The sequence below is a fragment of the Rana temporaria genome, chromosome 10 (assembly GCF_905171775.1).
Source record: "Rana temporaria chromosome 10, aRanTem1.1, whole genome shotgun sequence".
NCBI classification, from domain to species: Eukaryota; Metazoa; Chordata; class Amphibia; order Anura; family Ranidae; genus Rana; species Rana temporaria.
The window spans coordinates 98,220,487-98,237,676 of record NC_053498.1 but is presented as its reverse complement, the minus strand read 5'-3'; the positions used below and the strand labels follow the sequence as shown (position 1 = coordinate 98,237,676).

The window sequence follows — 17,190 nt, the reverse complement described above, 5'->3', positions numbered from 1 at the left end:
TCTATTACAAGGGATGTTTACATTCCTTGTAATAGGAATAAAAGTGATCATTTTTTTTTTTTTATATTTTAGTGTAAAAAATAATAAAATCAATCAAATTAAATAAGAAAACAAAAAAAAATGTTTTTTAAAGCGCCCCGTCCTGACGAGCTCGCGCGCAGAAGCGAACGCATACGCGAGTAGCGCCCGCATATGAAAACGGTGTTCAAATCACACAAGTGAGGTATCGCCGCGATCGTTAGAGCGAGAGCAATAATTATAGCCCTAGAGCTACTCTGTAGCTCAAAAAATGCAACTTATAGAATTTTTTAAACGTCGCCTATCTAGATTTTTAAGGGTAAAAGTTTGACGCCATGCCACGAGCGGGCGCAATTTTAAAGCGTGACATGTTGGGTATCATTTTACTCGGCGTAACATTATCTTTCACAATATATAAAAAAATTGGGCCAAATTTATTGTTGTCTTATTTTTTAATTCAAAAAAGTGAATTTTTTCCAAAAAAAGTGCGCTTGTAAGACTGCTGCGCAAATACGGTGTGACAAAAAGTATTGCAATGACCGCCATTTTATTCTCTAGGGTGTTAGAAAAAAAAATATATAATGTTTGGGGGTTTTAAGTAATTTTCTAGCAGAAAAAAATGTTTTAGTCTTGCAAACACCAAATCTGAAAAACACCTGAGGTCTTTAAGTGGTTAAACGTCGTTTTGCCCACACACAGTTATTTTTTGTGAACCAAAAAACGACGTTTTGAAAAACGACACAAAAAATTCAAGCATGTTCGAATTTTTTTTTTTTCGTTTTTCAGAAGACAATAAACAACGTTTTCCCCACACACGGTCATTTTAAATGACGTTTTTTTTCATCACAAAAAACGACCGTCTGTACGCGGCATTACAGTTGTGCTGCATTATTAGAAGCAGTTGTCAAAGAAACTTCATATTGTTGAGCCTGGTGGCTGAGCCATGAGTTTAATTTCTACAATACTTTTATAATCTTTGTTCCCTCAGTATTTCTCAGCCTGCTGATTTGGACTGGAGCATATGGTCAAAGCAGCAAAAGTTCAAACTTGCTGGAAGAGTGTCTTAAGGATCCGGAGTATGAAGAGATGATGAATATTGCTGTACGTGGATTGCCTCCTGTCCCAAAATCTAATCAGAAACACGTTGTAATTGTTGGTGCCGGGATGTCCGGATTATCAGCGGCAAAAGTATTACAGGATGCCGGCCACAAAGTAAGTTGATGAATTTGTCAGAAGGTACTCATAGACATGGGTAGTAACTCCTTTCCATCCAGTTGCATTATACTGTACCTTGGTAATGTATAATAAGGTTTGGCAACCCTGGCATGTTTGTAAATGTACTGAGTACTGTTAGGACCTCAACATGAATGTGCAAGCATAGCCAAAATGTATATTTTTTACCCCGATATGGCACTGCGTCGCTTTAACTGACAATTCTGCGGTCGTGCGATGTTGCACCCAAACAAAATTTCATTTCTTTTTTTTCTCACAAATAGAGTTTTCTTTTGGTGGCATTTGATCACCTCTGCGGTTATTATTTTTTAAACAAAAATTTTGAAAAAATACGCTATATTTTTTACTTTTTGCTTCAATAAATATCCCCCAAAAATATATATGTAGTACTACCCCTGTAGGAGCTGCTGGTTTAGATGTTGGGTTTTGCACTTTACCTCTAAGTTCATTGTCTAGGGAAGGAAGTCTGTAGAAAATTGCAATGTCCACACAAGATGTAAAACCTTCAACTGTAGGCTTTATTTTCACTGCATAAAACTTATGAAGGAAGTAGAGAGTATAGAGAGAAGGGGAAGGTTCAGGTACGCAGCACAGAATGCACAAAAAGTATTCAAAGTTCCAGTATTCACCACTCACTCCTAAATGTGGGTATTGCTCACCCGGATAGACCCCTCTTACAAGGCCCTAGCAGCTGGAATTTTGCACAGACAGTATAGAAACAGTCTCTGCCACAGACCGTATGAGAACACAGAATGGATAGTCAGGAATCCTCTGCCACAGGTTTTAAAGGCCCGAACTTCTTGCCTTACAGCCTAAGAGACTTTAAGCCAATCCGGCGGACTGTGAGACAATTTGCGTAGCGAATCCCTTTTCCTTAACAAGGTTACCAGGCCTATCCCGAGACATCAGCTTGCCTTGCTTGTCTCCTCCAGGGCAGGTCCTCCCCCGGTTTCCTTCGCTAAGCAGCTTCCTCCACTTGGACGGACAGCTTGGGATCCCCTGTAGAACCATAGACCCCAGCCAGCATAGCTGGGCCTACTCGACAGGAACACAGCCTCAGACCAACGTGGTCCCGAGACTGGAATCACACACACTCACCTCACGCCAGGAGGGCCACAAGGCGAAGGACCCCGAAAAATGGCGTCTGCCCCTTAAGTACCCCCTCCCAGCATGCACAGCAGGGCACCACCCCCACTGGGCTGCTGCCGAGAGGGGTCACCTAACACACTATGGTCTGCTCAAGTTCCAACATGGGCCTGAAGTGATAACGCCACCTACAGGCAACAAGAGAAAACTTCTACCGAACACAACCATAGCCAGAACAGAGGCTAATTTGAATAGAATTGACAGAGTCTGAGCCCAACTATTGGCTCAGACACAACTAAATTTACAATAGCGCCCGCTTGTTGGGAGACCAGCGCTACACATAAAAAACTAATTTCTTTCTCAGTTTAGGCCGATTCTTCTACATATTTTTGTTAAAAAAAAATCGCAAAATAGGGGATAGATGGCATTTTATTATTTTTTTTATTAGTTATGGCGGTGATCTGCAATTTGTATCTTGACTACGACATTAAGGCGGACACATCTGACACTTTTGACACTATTTTGGGACCATTGTCATTTATACAGCGATCAGTGTGTAAATGACACTGGCAGGGAAGAGGTTAAATACTAGGGGGCGATCAAGAAGTTAAATGTGTCCCAGGGAGTGATTCTAACTGTGGGGAGGATGGGCTACCACTGACATGACAGCGATCACTGCTCCCTATGACAGGGAGCAGTAGATCCCTGTTGTCACTAGGCAGAACAGGGAAATATGTCAATATTGGTAACAAAGATAAACCTGCCCTTTCTGTGTTGCCACCACTGCGTTTATGAACAACTAGTGATAATCAAATTGGCAAAAGAGTGAAGCAGCTACTTTTAAAAAATTAAACTGTGAAAAACATATTCTAAAACCCTAAAATTAGTGTAATAAAATATAAGCAGCGCTGTAAACAATGTAAGATGAAATCCATTTTCACAGGTATTCAAAAATAATGCTAATGTCCATAAACATCACCATGTGACAAAAGTGAATATGTGCACAAATTTCAAAATATATATATATAAACAGGGCTTTTTTTCTCAAAAAATGGGTGCAGGAACTCCCTTCTTCCGAGTCACCTCTTGTGTCCACCCCCTACCCACCTCCGAGCACCATTCCTTGGTCCCACCACCTACCCACCTCTGAGCACCATTCCCTGGTTTCATCCCCTACCCTCCTTCGAGCACCATTCCTTGGTTCCAACCAATATCCACCTCACAGCACCTTTCTTTGGTTCCACCCGCTACCCATCTCTCAGCAATGGATACAGAACCAAATATCAATTCATGCTCCTAAGTAATTTGTATGTAATTTGATAATGATAGGAAGTAAAACAGATCCCCTGTAGCCAGCAATAATGGCACACGCCATTGTACATGTTTACTTGCCGAACACGAGAATGTGAGGCCCTGTACACACGATCAGTCCAAACTGATGAAAACGGACTGAAGTTCAGTTTCATCGGTCAAAACCAACCGTGTGTGGGCTCCATCAGTCCGTTATCCTTCGGTCCAGAAATTTAGAACTTGCTTTAAAATTGAACTGATGGACTGGTACCTGATAGGTCAAAACCGATGGTTAGTCCGCAAAAGCATCGGTTCCAAACCCGGGCATGCTCAGAGCATTAAACTTCATTTTCTCTGCACGTCATTGTGTTTTACGTCACCGCCTTGGACTCGATCGGTTTTTGAACTGATGGTGTGTAGGCACATCAGACCATCAGTCAGCTTCATCGGTTAACCGATGAAACTGAACTTCAGTCCGTTTTCATCAGTTTGTACTGATCGTGTGTACAGGGCCTAAGGCAATTAGAGTTGGTGAGTTTTGCATCTGACGGGAGAGGATTCACTGACACTGGGTGTGGTGGAAGATTGGAAGCTATTATCATTATTTTTTCACAAACCCACTTGATGTGTTTTATGGACTTATATTCAATTAATATTTAAACACATTTATATATATATATATTTTGAAATTTGTGCACATATTCACTTGTGTCACATAGTGATGTTTATGGACATTAGCATTATTTTTGAATACCTGTGAAAACGGATATTTCATCTTACATTGTTTACAGCGCTGCTTATATTTTATTATACTAATTTTAGGGTTTTAGAATATGTTTTTCACAGAACAGGGAAATGTCTTGTTTACATCTCTCCATTCTGCCTCTCGGTCTCACAATCTCAGTCCGCCGTACCGGGTCGTACCTGTATGCCCATATGCCTGCCTGTGCCATTCTGCCGATGTATATGTGTGCGCGGCGGTAAGCAAGTGGTTAATAGACAAAGGAAAGGTTAAAGTAAAACTAAACCTTTATCAAAGCACATGTATCAGTGTATCTTAGCTAAGCTTACCGCATGAATATTTGTGCATGATGAGCTTCATAAACTGTATTATATGCACAGGTTATTGTGCTCTGCCCTCGCAATCTGCTCAACCACCATTGCCAAACTTCCAGTCTAAACCTTGAGCAATGCATATATAATCATGGCATGCATTTTATTGTTTTTGTTAAAAAGCATTAAATAACAAACTTGATCAAAAGCAGTATTAAACCCCAAACCAAAAATGTATTATATTGCAGCTTACCAATCATTAGGTGTGGTGACTGTATTAGTTTTCTTTTTTCATTTTTTTCCTCTCTGTTTTCATCTGGTGATCTGGCCAGTAATATACCACCTGTATTAGAGGACATCAACTCTGGATTAAGGAGCACAGGGGACACCTTAATGTCTGGTGCACACTACAAGTCTAAGGCCCCGTACACACGAGAGGATCGATCCACTGAAATTGATCCGCGGATCGGTTTCAGCGGATAGATCCGCTGGTGTGTACGATCTAGCGGATATTTATCCGCGGATATATTTCGGGCCGACCGATTTCCAGCGGATAAAAATTTCTTAGCATGCTAAGAAATCTATCCGCTGGAATCGGCTCCAGCGGATCGATCCGGTGGTCTGTACAGACTCACCGGATCGATCCGTCCGAACCCATCCCTCGCATGCGTCGTAATGATTCGACGCATGCGTGGAATTGCTTATATGACAGCGTCGCGCACGTCGCCGCGTCATCATCGCGGCGACGGCGCGACACGTCACCGCGGTGTAAATTCGGCGCGGATTTCGATCCGATGGTGAGTACAATCCAGCGGATCGAAATCCTCAGAGGATTTATCCGCGGAAACGGTCCGGTGGACCGTATCCGCGGATAAATCCTCTGGTGTGTACCCGGCATAAGGCCCCGTACACACGAGAGGATCTATCCGCTGGAATTTATCCGCGGACCGGTTTCAGCGGATAGATCCCCTGGTGTGTACGATCCAGCGGGTATTTTTCCGCGGATATTTTTCCCCGTGATGGATTTCCAGCGGATCAAAATTTCTTAACATGCTAAGAAATCGATCTGCTGGAATCCAGTCCAGCGGATTGATCCAATGGTCTGTACAGACTCACCGGATCAATCCGTCCGAATCCATCCCTCACATGCGTCGTAATGATTCGACGCATGCGTGGAAGTCCTTATATTACAGCGTCGCGCACGTCGCCGCGTCATCATCGCGGCGACGGCGCGACACTTCACCGCGGAGGGAATTCCGCTGGGATTTTGATCTCATGGTTAGTACAACCATGAGATCAAAATCCGCCAGAGGATTTATCCGCGGAAACGGACCTCCGGACCGTTTCCGCGGATCGATCCTCTCGTGTGTACTAGGCCTAACAGTTCCGATCGGAGCTTCTGTACTATGGCCCCCTCGCCAGAACACTCCGATCAGTGCGCTCTGCCATTGGCCTGGATCGGTCCTCAGATTACAGTGCAGACATCTTCCACCGGGAGCCGCCAGTCACGGCACGACTCCTGAATAAGCGGCCCGTTTCTTCAGTGTGCATGTGGCGATGATGTCAGCAGCAGCGCATATTCTGAATATCTCATAAACAAGTGCAAGTTTAGGAGATATTCATTTAGGTAGATTCAGGTAGAGAAGCCTATAGTTACGGTGGCGTAGCTTAGCGTGTTTAGGCTACGCCGCCATAAGTTAGCTAGGCAAGTACATGTAGGTAGAATCAGGTAGAGAAGCCTATAGTTACGGCAGCGTAGCTTAGCGTGTTTAGGCTACGCCGCCGTAAGTTAGCTAGGCAAGTACATGATTCTCAATGTACATGCCTGCTAATATATGGCGGCGTAGCCTAAAGCGGGCAGGCGTAAGGGCGCCGAATTCAAATGTCTTGGAGGGGGGCGTGTTTAATGGTAATGAGGCTTGACCTCACGTTTTTTACGTTTTTTATTTAATGCAAATGCGCCAGGCGCCTACATTTCCCAGGGTGCATTGCGGCTAAGTACGCCGCACGGGCCTATTGATTTTGACGTGGATGTAAACGACGTAAATCCCGATTCGCGGACGACTTACGCAAACAACGTAAAAAATTTGAATCTCGCGGCGGGAACGGCGGCCATACTTTAACATTGTTATTCCACCTAATAGATGGAATAACTTTAGGCCTGCTAATGCCTTACGGAAACGTCGTAAATCGACTGCGGTGGCCGGGCGTACGTTCGTGAATCGGCGTATCAACTCATTTACATATTCTACGCCGACCGCAATGGAAGCGCCACCTAGCGGCCAATCGGAAAAATTGCAATCTAAGATAGGTCGGCGCAAGCCGTCCTATCTTAGATATGTTTAAGCGTATCTCTATTTGAGCATACGCTTAAACATATGTCGGCGTAGATTCTGAGTTAGGTCGGCTTATCTACTGATAAGCCAGCCTAACTCTACCTGAATCTACCTAATGATTCTCAATGTACTTGCCTGCTAATATACGGCGGCGTAGCCTAAAGCGGGCGGGCTTAAGGGCGCCGAATTCAAATTGGTTGGAGGGGGGCGTGTTGTATGGAAATGAGGCTTGACCTCACGTTTTTTGACGTTTTTTGCTACTGCACATGCGCCGGGCGCCTACATTTCCCAGTGCGCATTGCGGCTAAGTACGCCGTACGGGCCTATTGATTTTGGCGTGGACGTAAACGACGTAACTTCCGATTCGCGGACGACTTGCGCAAACAACGTAAAAAATTCGAACCTCGCTGCGGGAACGGCGGCCATACTTTAACATTGTTATTCCACTTCATAGGTGGAATAACTTTAGGCCGCCTAAGGCCTTACGGAACGACGTAATTCGACTGCGGCGGTCGCGCGTACATTCGTGAATCGGCGTACAAGCTCATTTACATAATCTACGCCGGCCGCAATGGAAGCACCACCTAGCGGCCATCAGAAACATTGCAATCTAAGATAGGACGGCGCAAGCCATCGTATCTTAGATATGTTTAAGTGTATTTCTGTTAGAGAATACACTTAAACATAGGTCGGTGCAGATTCAGAGTTAGGTCGGCTTATCTGTAGATAAGCCGGCCTAACTCTTTCTGAATCTACCTATATGTGTCCATGCACACACAGGCTTTTAGGAGCTGTAAGTGGCATAGGCGTTTTCAAGTTGCAAAAAAACGCGTTCTGAGGACCAGAGTTAAAGCTGTAAAAACGTATGACTCTGCTAAACGCGGCTTAACGCTGTTAAGTTGCGTCAAGCATTTTTTTTTACGTCAAAATCAATGGTTCCCGATGAGAGCCCATTGATCTGAATAGAAATCACATCCAAGTCAGATCATGATGATCCGACTTGTGGTGTGACTTGTGTGCTAAGGATCTTGAAGGGGTCCCGCTCGCGAAAATGTAAAAAAAAATAAACGTGTGGGGTCTCCCACAGGACAATACCAGACGCTTTGGTCTGGTATGGATTTTAAGGGTAATCCCCACACCCCAAAAAATGGTGTGGGGTCCCCCCAAAATCCCTACCAGACCCTGATCTGAGCATGCAGCCCTGCAGGTCAGAAAAGGGGGGGGGGAGCTAGGCCACACACCATCAACATGGGGACTCTGCCTCCCCCACCCCAAAGCACCATGTTGATTCATTCACGTTATCCCTTCTCCTGTTTCTTTCTTCTATCTGCTCTCCCCATACATAAATCTGCACTACACACATTCATGCAGCCTCCCATTTCAGCTCTGGGCATCCTACAGGGTCCACACCCCTGTCTGTCTTGACACCCTTTCTATCCCAGCATGCTTTTTTTCTCCTCCAATTGTCACCTGTCACCATCATGCAGACTCAAACATTCTCTGCACTCCTTTAAGCTGGCCATACAGTAGATGAGTCTTTTTTTAATTTTTTTTTATTGTTCAGGCCAGGGGACCCGGCGCTGTCAGAATACACTGATCGGACTGTGCTGCCCACTGAATGGGACAGGGGGGATCATTTTTGCTGGGATACAAAGACAAGAGAAGACAGACATTGTCTACATTTTTCAAGGTGTAAAGTCCAATTCAAGGACATACAGTAGTTCAAAATTATAGTGTAGTACCCGATACATTTTCAGTCATAATTGGTCTTTGTCAAGTAAAGAAAGCTAAAAGTGATATTAAAGCCAAAAAAATAAATAAAAATAAAATAACAAACATGTTATACTTAGAGCCGGTTCACACAGGGGCGACCTGGGATCCGACTTGAAGTTGCCCCAAGTCGTCCCAAGTCGTGTGGTTGAGAAAATCAATGGAAGTAAATGGAGCCATCTTAATACACACTACTGAAGTCGCTCTCACTTCAGAAAAGGTTCCTGTACTACTTCAATCAGACTTCTAGGCAACTTGTAGGCAACTTGTACCCATTGATTTCAATGGAAGTCGCCTCAGAAGTCGGATCACTGTCTTAACTGAAGCAACAATACAGGAAGAGAACATACATTTCTCAGGAAAACCCCTCCCTCCCACAGAGCTGATTGTTGTTTGATTGGCCACTGGAAAGCCTCCTGTCCTGGAGGCGACTTGAAGTTGCCTTGTACTGTCCTGGAGGCAACTTGAAGTTGCCTTGTAAGTTGCCTGATGATTCATATTCAAGTCATGTCCAAGTTGCCTCCCAAAGTTGTGCTGGAAGTCGTGTTGCCCCTGTGTGAACCGGCTCTTACTTGCTCTGTGTAATTGCTTTGCACAGAGCAGCCCCGATCCTCCTCTTCTCAGGTCCTCCACCAGCGCGCCTGGCCTCTCCCCCCTGCCAAGTGCTCCCAGAGCAAGCAGCTTGCAATGGGGTCACCGAAGCAGGCTCGCTCCCAATGCCTATTCACACACAGAGCTGTGACTCAGTCCTGCCCCCTCTCCTCATTGGCTGTCAAGAGAAGGGCTTTAAATACATAAGGGGTCCATATAGTGAACTTGGTGTTGAGTTATTAAGGTCATCACAGAGGACAAGTGGGCACTCTTTATGTTTGGAGGAAAAGAGATGTAATCTCCAAATATGGAAAGGTTTCTTCACGGTGAGAGCTGTAAAAATGTGGAATAGACTCCCTCCAGAGCTGTTTCTGGCCAGCTCATTAGATTGCTTTAAAAAAGGACTGGATTATTTCCTAAATGTACATAATATAACTGGATACTAACATTTATAGGTAAAGTTGATACAGGGAATATCGTTGCCTCTCAAGGGATCAGGAAGAAATTTTTTCCCTTGTTGGAGCAAATTGGATCATGCTTTGCTGGGGGTTTTGCCTTCCTCTGGATATCGGATTGTGTAAATCGGAATGTATACTTTTTTTTTCACTTTTATAGACTGAACTAGACTTGTGATTATTTTTTCAACCTCACTAAGTAGTTATAAAGGCTCAAGGGTTTTTACCTTCATGCATTATGCATGAAGGTGACAACACCTTCTGTGTTCTGCAGTGCTCCCAGCTACTCCCCCCCCCCAATACTTACCTGAGCCCCATTCCAGTGGCAAAATTAGGATTCGCCTAGGGCAGTGGTTCTCAACCTGGGGTCGGAACCCCCTCACGAGTCGATCGATGATTTGCCAGTGGTCACTGAATCCTGGGCTGTTCATGAAGCCCACATCGATCTCCCAGCCTTTTTGCGGCCGCCCAGCAGAGCTGTCCCTAGAGCCTGTGGCCGCCCAGCTGGGCTGTTCCTGGAGCCCGCGGCCACCCATTCAGCCTCTTCGCAGCCGCCTATTCAGTTTACAGCATGGCTTGGCTGCAGAGACTAGAGGTCAGCTGACTGGTGAGGAATGTGAAGTGGGAGGGGCTGGAGGAGACTCTATCTCCTGATTTTGGCATAGGTGTCACTGCTAGGATACACCACAAAGTTGGAGAACACAGTGAAGCTGGAGACACAGTGAGTAACACTACCTGTGATTATAGTTGCCATTTAAATTCCCCACTACAGTTCTCAGATCAGCAGGTGACCTTGATCAAGAGCACCTAAGTTGGCTGATCAGAACCCACCCCCCACCAACACTGCTACTGATCCCACCCCCCACCAGCACTGCCACTCATCCCATTCCCCCCACCAAGGAGTAAAAAAAGGAATAAAATAGAAAATACATGGAAGGGAGAAGAAGAGGGGGAGGAAAAATTAAAAAGGGAGAGAAAGAATAAGAGAAAGAAGAAAGAAAGATGGCTAGAGAGAGAAATGGGAAAAAGAAAAAACAAGAAATTAGGACAGAGAGATGAAAGGGAAAGAAAGAGTCCAAAGAGAAAGCATGGTACATCCTAAAATGTAGCATAAGGGGTTTTAATACTGTGTACGAGTGGAAGGGACTCAGGGAGCACTAAATGTCCATGGGTTAAGGGCGCAAATTACTTGTCTTGCCTTGGGTGCTGACAACCCACACTAGAATTTTTTTTTTACTGTTAGGGTCCCCACAACTTGGGAAATTTTAGCAAGGGGTCACGGCATTGTGGTTGAGAACCCTAGGCCAGTGGTTGAGAACCACTGGCCTAGGGTGTCAAAGATCCTTGCACCAGCCCTGATCACAACCAGTGAGCCAATGAGGAGAGAGTGGATGTGGGGCCGAGCTGCGCTCCATTTGTGAATGGACACACAGAGCAGTGGCTCAGGAGGCGAGTCTGCTCAGGTGCCCCCATAGTAAGCCGCTTGCTGTGGGGGCACTCGGCAGGAGGGAAAAGCCAGGAGTGCCAGTGGAGGACCTAAGATATAGAGGATTGGGGCTGCTTTATGCAAAACCACTGCACAGAGCAGGTAAGTATGACATGTTTGTTATTTCAAATCAAAAAATTTAATATCACTTTAAAAACATTCTAGTTTTGGATAAGGGGTCAGAACTCTTGTTATGTGTTATTGCTGTCTGTGTTCCACGCTGGGGGGGAATTACTATTGGCCAGACAGTGATTAGAAATCTAAAATTGTAGTTGTTACCAGAACGGATCTATCAAAGGGGACACCTGTTCCATTGGCATCTATCTAAGGAGGGGATTTATCATCATGTCTTGGTGTGTCTCTGGAAAAGGACACTCTCTGCAACAGAACATAGCAATAAAAACGATAACAATAAAGACGAGATGTAAGTCTCTTCAAGGTGGACACCAGTAACAATAAAAACCCAACAGATATTTAACCCTTTCTCACTCTATCCAAAAATGCTTGGCCCAATGTTTTGGTTTAATTGATTGATCTTTTATACTTCAGGTGACAGTGCTGGAGGCCAGTAACCGTGTAGGAGGTCGTGTACAGACCTATAGAGATCAGGATGGCTTGTATGGAGAACTGGGACCCATGCGTATTCCTCCATCTCACAGGTATCTATAAAAAGCTCTTTTATATTGATAAATAAAAGATTTTATTTTACATATAAAGTTCATCTATGTACCTTCTCATAATTAAATGCTAAGGCTGCCAATTCCTAGAGAATTTTCACATTAACACTCCCACTATATAATGTTTCACTCTGTCAATAACATACCTCCCAACATTTTGAGATGGGAATGAGGGACACCTACTAGACATAGTTCACGCCCCCTTAAAAGAGAATTAACAAAAAATAAAAGGTTAATTAAATCCACAAGGGCTTTTTTTTTTTTTTTACCACTACTATACCTTTATATTATATAAATAAAGTAATAATGCGCAACCCACAAACATATAAGTGCAGAAAAAAAGGGGTCGGGGATGACATGCCTATGAAACCGTCTCTCTGTTGCTAATTGTTTCCTAAAACACCCGGGGAGAGCTGCACATGTTAATCATTCCACTGCTGAAGAGTTGGTCATCTCATCGCTGAGGAGTGATTTACAAGCACTGCTGCACCTGAAGTTCAGAACGCCAGATCCTGTCGGCTTGCATGAACCACAGCTCCCAGGTCGGGGATGACATGCCTATGAAACCGTCTCTCTGGTAAGAGGCTTATTTATCTGCACCTTCCATTGTTTTCACCCATACTACATGGATGTAGAGTTTTGTCTATACTGAAGCAAGCTGATCGTTGGTGTCAGAAATTAGGAAGTTTCTTTCCTCCCCCCCATTTCTTGGACTATATATGATTTTATGCATCTGATCCCAACAGTTTATATATTTTTTTGGACTATTTTATTTTTATATATATATATTTTTCTACACAGGAAATTTAACTACAGACTTTATGCTGGTTCAGTTTCACAAATGTACACTTTTTTTCTGCACTTATATGTTTGTGGGTTGTGCATTATTACTTTATTTATATATCCTTAGCTTGCTGAATATTCCAGCGAATTTCACTATTGCAGCACCTAATTGAAAACTTTTTTTCATCTCAAACTTTCACTTATTTTTTTCTATTTGGAATCCTATGGTATCCCAATTAGAACCATATTTTTTGTTTAACACTCACCCATTTATTTGTCAACACGTTTTTTCATTTATTTTTTAATATCTGATACCATTAAGGAGAAGCGCAAATCTACCTTGCTTTATATACCTTTATATTGGCTTTTAACATTTACAAATGCAGAAATTTTGAATTTGGATTGAACGGTTTAGTACTGGAAAACACTTTTTAAAAGATAAAAAGTGCACTTTAATATACAATTATATGGATCAGACCAAAATGAGGGACAAATGAGGGGGAAAGAGGGACATTGTTCCAAATCAGGGACAGTCCCTCGGAACCAGGGGCAGTTGGAAGCCTTTCAATAAGTGCAGAGGGTCTTGTTCTTTCTCAGAAACCTTTATCAACTTTAATATGTGAAATTTGTAAAACGTGCATTTGTTCATTTTTACAGGATTATACGGGAATTCATTAGTCAGCATAAACTGCAAATGAACCCTTTTATCATATCTAATGACAACAATGTATTTATGTTCAATAACATAAGACAACTGCAAAAGGATGTTGCTAAGAAGCCAAACCTGTTTGGGTTTGCATTGACCCCTGAGGAAGAAGGAATATCCGTTGATGACCTATTTTCTAAAGTGGCATTCAAGGTAAATCATACATGTGAGGTATCACCGTGTGCGTTAGAGAGCGAGCAACACCACCTCTGTAACTCTGAACTGGTAACCTGTAAAAAAATAAATACAAATAAAAATTTGCCTATGGAGATTTTTAAGTACTGAAGTTTGGCGCCATTCCATGAGCGTGTGAAATTTTAAAGCGTGACATGTTAGGTATCTATTTACTCGGCGTAACATAATCTTTCACATTATACAAAAAAACTTGTCTAACTTTACTGTTTTGTTGTTTTTTAATTCATGAAACAGTTTTTCTTCCAAAAAAAGGCGCTTGAAAAATGATTGCGCAAATACCGTGCAAGATATAAAGTTGCAATGACCGCCATTTTATTCCCTATGGTTTCTGATGATGATTTTTACATGAAGGAGAGAAGTGCCAGAATAGGCCCGGTATGGAAGTGGTTAAAGCAATCTACTGAGCTTGCCAGAACCACCTTTGGAGGGAGTCTATTCCACATTTTCACCACTTTTACTGTGAAGAAACCTTTCCGTATTTGTAGATGAAATATTTTTTCCTCTAGATGTAAAGAGTGTCCTTAAGACCCCTTTCACACTAGAGGTGTTTTTCAGGTGCTTTAGCGCTAATAAAGCGCCTGAAAAAAACCTCAGCTGCAAACCCAGTGTGAAAGTCTGAGTGCTCTCACACTGGGGCACTGCGCTGGCAGGGTGTCAAGAAAAGTCCTGCCAGCAGCTTCTTTGCAGCGCTTTAGTAAAGGTGACCTCACTTCTCCTAATGCGCCCCTGCCCATTGAAATCAATGTGCAACGCTGCCAAAGCGCCGCTAGCGGCCGAAAGGCCCGCAAAAACGTGCGCCCCGCTAGCGGCTGAAAGGTGCCGCAAAGGCCTAGGGTAATCTTTACCGCCGATTCCCGGCCGTTGCTAGTCTAAAAGCACTCTTGGTCCTCTTGGTCCTCTGTGATGACCTTAAAGCGGTTGTAAACCCGCACCAAAATTATTATTTTTTTTTCTCCTGCAAGGCAAAAGTCATAATGAGCTAATATGCACCGCATATTAGCTCATTATGAAATACTTACCTCGGAACGAGGTGTGTAAAACTTACCTGGTTCACGCCAAGCGAGAAATCATCTCGGGTATCGCCGCTCCAGCGATGTGATTGGCTGGAGCGGCGATGACGTCACTCCCGCGCGTGTGCGCGGGAGATTTAAATTTGGCAAGATCCGGCGGCTGCTGGTCCTTTAGCCGAGGATCCCCCCTGCGCATGCGCCGCTGCAGTCAGCGGCGCATTGCGAGGGGAATATCTTCTAAACCGTGCAGGTTTAGGAGATATTCTTTATACCTACAGGTAAGCCGTATTATAGGCTTACCTGTAGGTAAAAGTAAAAAAAGTGGGTTTACAACCACTTTAAAGTGAATAACTCAACACCAAGTTCACTCACTATATGGACCACCTATGTTTTTATACTTGTTGATCGTATCCCCCGTTAATCTCCCTTTCTCAAGAGTGAATAAATTCAGTTCCTCTAATCTATCCTCATAGCTGAGCTCCTCCATGCCTCTTATCAGTTTGGTTGCCCTTCTCTGCACTTTCTCCAGTTCCCTGATATCCTTTTTGTAAATTGCTGCCCAAAAGTGAACTGCAAATTCCAGATTCATTTTCAAGTCTGTCCTCTTTGGAGTTGGATCATCATTATATATGAACTCTATAATGTTTTTATAGACATTATGGTTCATTGTTTAATTATTATATTTGATTGCCGTTTTGATCTTTATTTGCATGTGGGGATTGTATGGGGATTCTAGTGGTACTATAGCACTGGGTTTTTCTGGATAAAACTCCAAGTATATGCCTAGCTAGACTGTGAAGACACAGTGACAGGAACAGATAGAGTGCCAGTACAAAGCAGACAGACATGAGCAGAGGGAGTCAGACTAGGAGCAACAGCATACAAATACAGACAGGAACAGGAGGAAAAGCCAATGCAGATGGGTAAACAGGATCGGAAAATGATAAAACCTGACCTTCGAGGAAATGTAGACTTCATTGTAACATCTCACATTTTTTTCTTTAGTTTGTACGACACATTGCTGGAGAAAACTGCTCTGGAATATTGGACTCACTTGACAAAGTTTCTCTTCAGGTAAAATTATTAGGCCAAGACAATAACACTGAGAGCACAAATATCCATTGACTGTACACAGGCATCTCTCTAGATGTGTATTTTGCTTTTCACGTATGCAGGCATGAAATCAGCTGTGATAAAAACTGGGCAGTTATTTGCTACACTTACACAAGGGATGTGTTTAGCTGGTTGGGATGTCCAGTACTTTTGTTTTAAAATCAAATTAAAGGGGTTGTAAAGGTAAACATGTTTTTCCCTAAATAGCTTCCTTTACCTTAGTGCAGTCCTCTTTTACTTACCTCATCCTTCCATTTAGCTTTTAAATGTCCTTATTTCTTCTGAGAAATCCTCACTTCCTGTTCTTCTGTCTGTAACTACACACAGTAATGCGAGGCTTTCTCCCTGGTGTGGAGAAAGCCTCTTGAGGGGGCAAACAGGCAAGTCAGGACACTCTATGTTGCAGATAGAGAAAGGAGCTGTGTGTTAGTGGGCGTCCTGACACTCCTGCTCTCCCCCTTCCCCCTTCCAAAACAGCTAAATAAACTTAAAAGACCAAACATTTTGAAAAAAATGTGTTTTTCTTTATTTCTGTTATACAATTTTTCAAATAAATTATCTTTCTTCATAAATTTAGGCCAACATGTGTTCTACTCCAAATCAGTGTATATTATTTAGTCTATAGGAAAGTTTTAGCATTATAGGTACCGTATTTATCGGCGTATAACAGAGTGAAAACAGAGTGAAAATCGCACGTGCGTGTTATACGCCAATATAGTTTAAAAACGGCATTGTACATACCACATATAGTGCCTTGGGAGGTGCGAGCTCAGGCGAGCAGACACCGAGCGAGAAGGTCCCGGTACAATCAGATCCAGCAGACACTCAGATCTGGCGGCAGTCATTCTCCTGCTGATCTGCACACAGAAGCCAGTCTAACTCTCACAGCCCTCATAGCATAGCCATGGTAACGCTCTGCACTGCTTGCGAGAGTTAGACTTACTTCTGTGTGCAGAGCAGCAGGAGAATGTCTGCCGCCGGATCTGAGTGTCTGCTGGATCTGACAGAACTTGTACAGGTACAAATCATTTACATAAAAAGCTGACTAAAAAAAAGAGGGCTGCGGCTGTTGGTGGTCGGAGAGCAATAAATTATATTGCCAGCGAGTGGGGGAAGCAATGAATGACACTGCCAGACAGGGGGGGAGGGGGAGCTAAGAGAAACACACAACACACACTGGCTGACTGGCCCCCCTCCTTGCAAATAGTTTGTATGTCTTTGCCCTCTCTTGTCAGGCATCAGTGTGCACTGGTCTTAACCACTTCAGCCCCAGAAGGATTTACTCACTTCCTGAGCTACTTATTTTGCTTAAAAGTTCAGTATTTACATTTTTTTTTCCCTGAAACTTCCTTCTTAAAATTAGGGTGTGTGTTATACGCCGGCGCGTG

At 43.5% G+C, this 17,190-nt stretch overlaps 1 protein-coding gene across 1 annotated transcript in view; it reads left to right on the top strand.

Moving 5' to 3' along the window:
- The window catches only part of LOC120915366 (L-amino-acid oxidase-like), a 50,910-nt gene that overhangs the window by 28,870 nt on the left and 4,850 nt on the right, over nt 1–17,190 (top strand). Inside the window, exons 2-5 of the mRNA XM_040325796.1 lie at nt 1,007–1,230; nt 11,868–11,977; nt 13,436–13,637; nt 15,695–15,763. Coding sequence (XP_040181730.1) covers nt 1,007–1,230; nt 11,868–11,977; nt 13,436–13,637; nt 15,695–15,763 — 605 coding nt within the window. The remainder of the gene's footprint in view (nt 1–1,006; nt 1,231–11,867; nt 11,978–13,435; nt 13,638–15,694; nt 15,764–17,190) is intronic.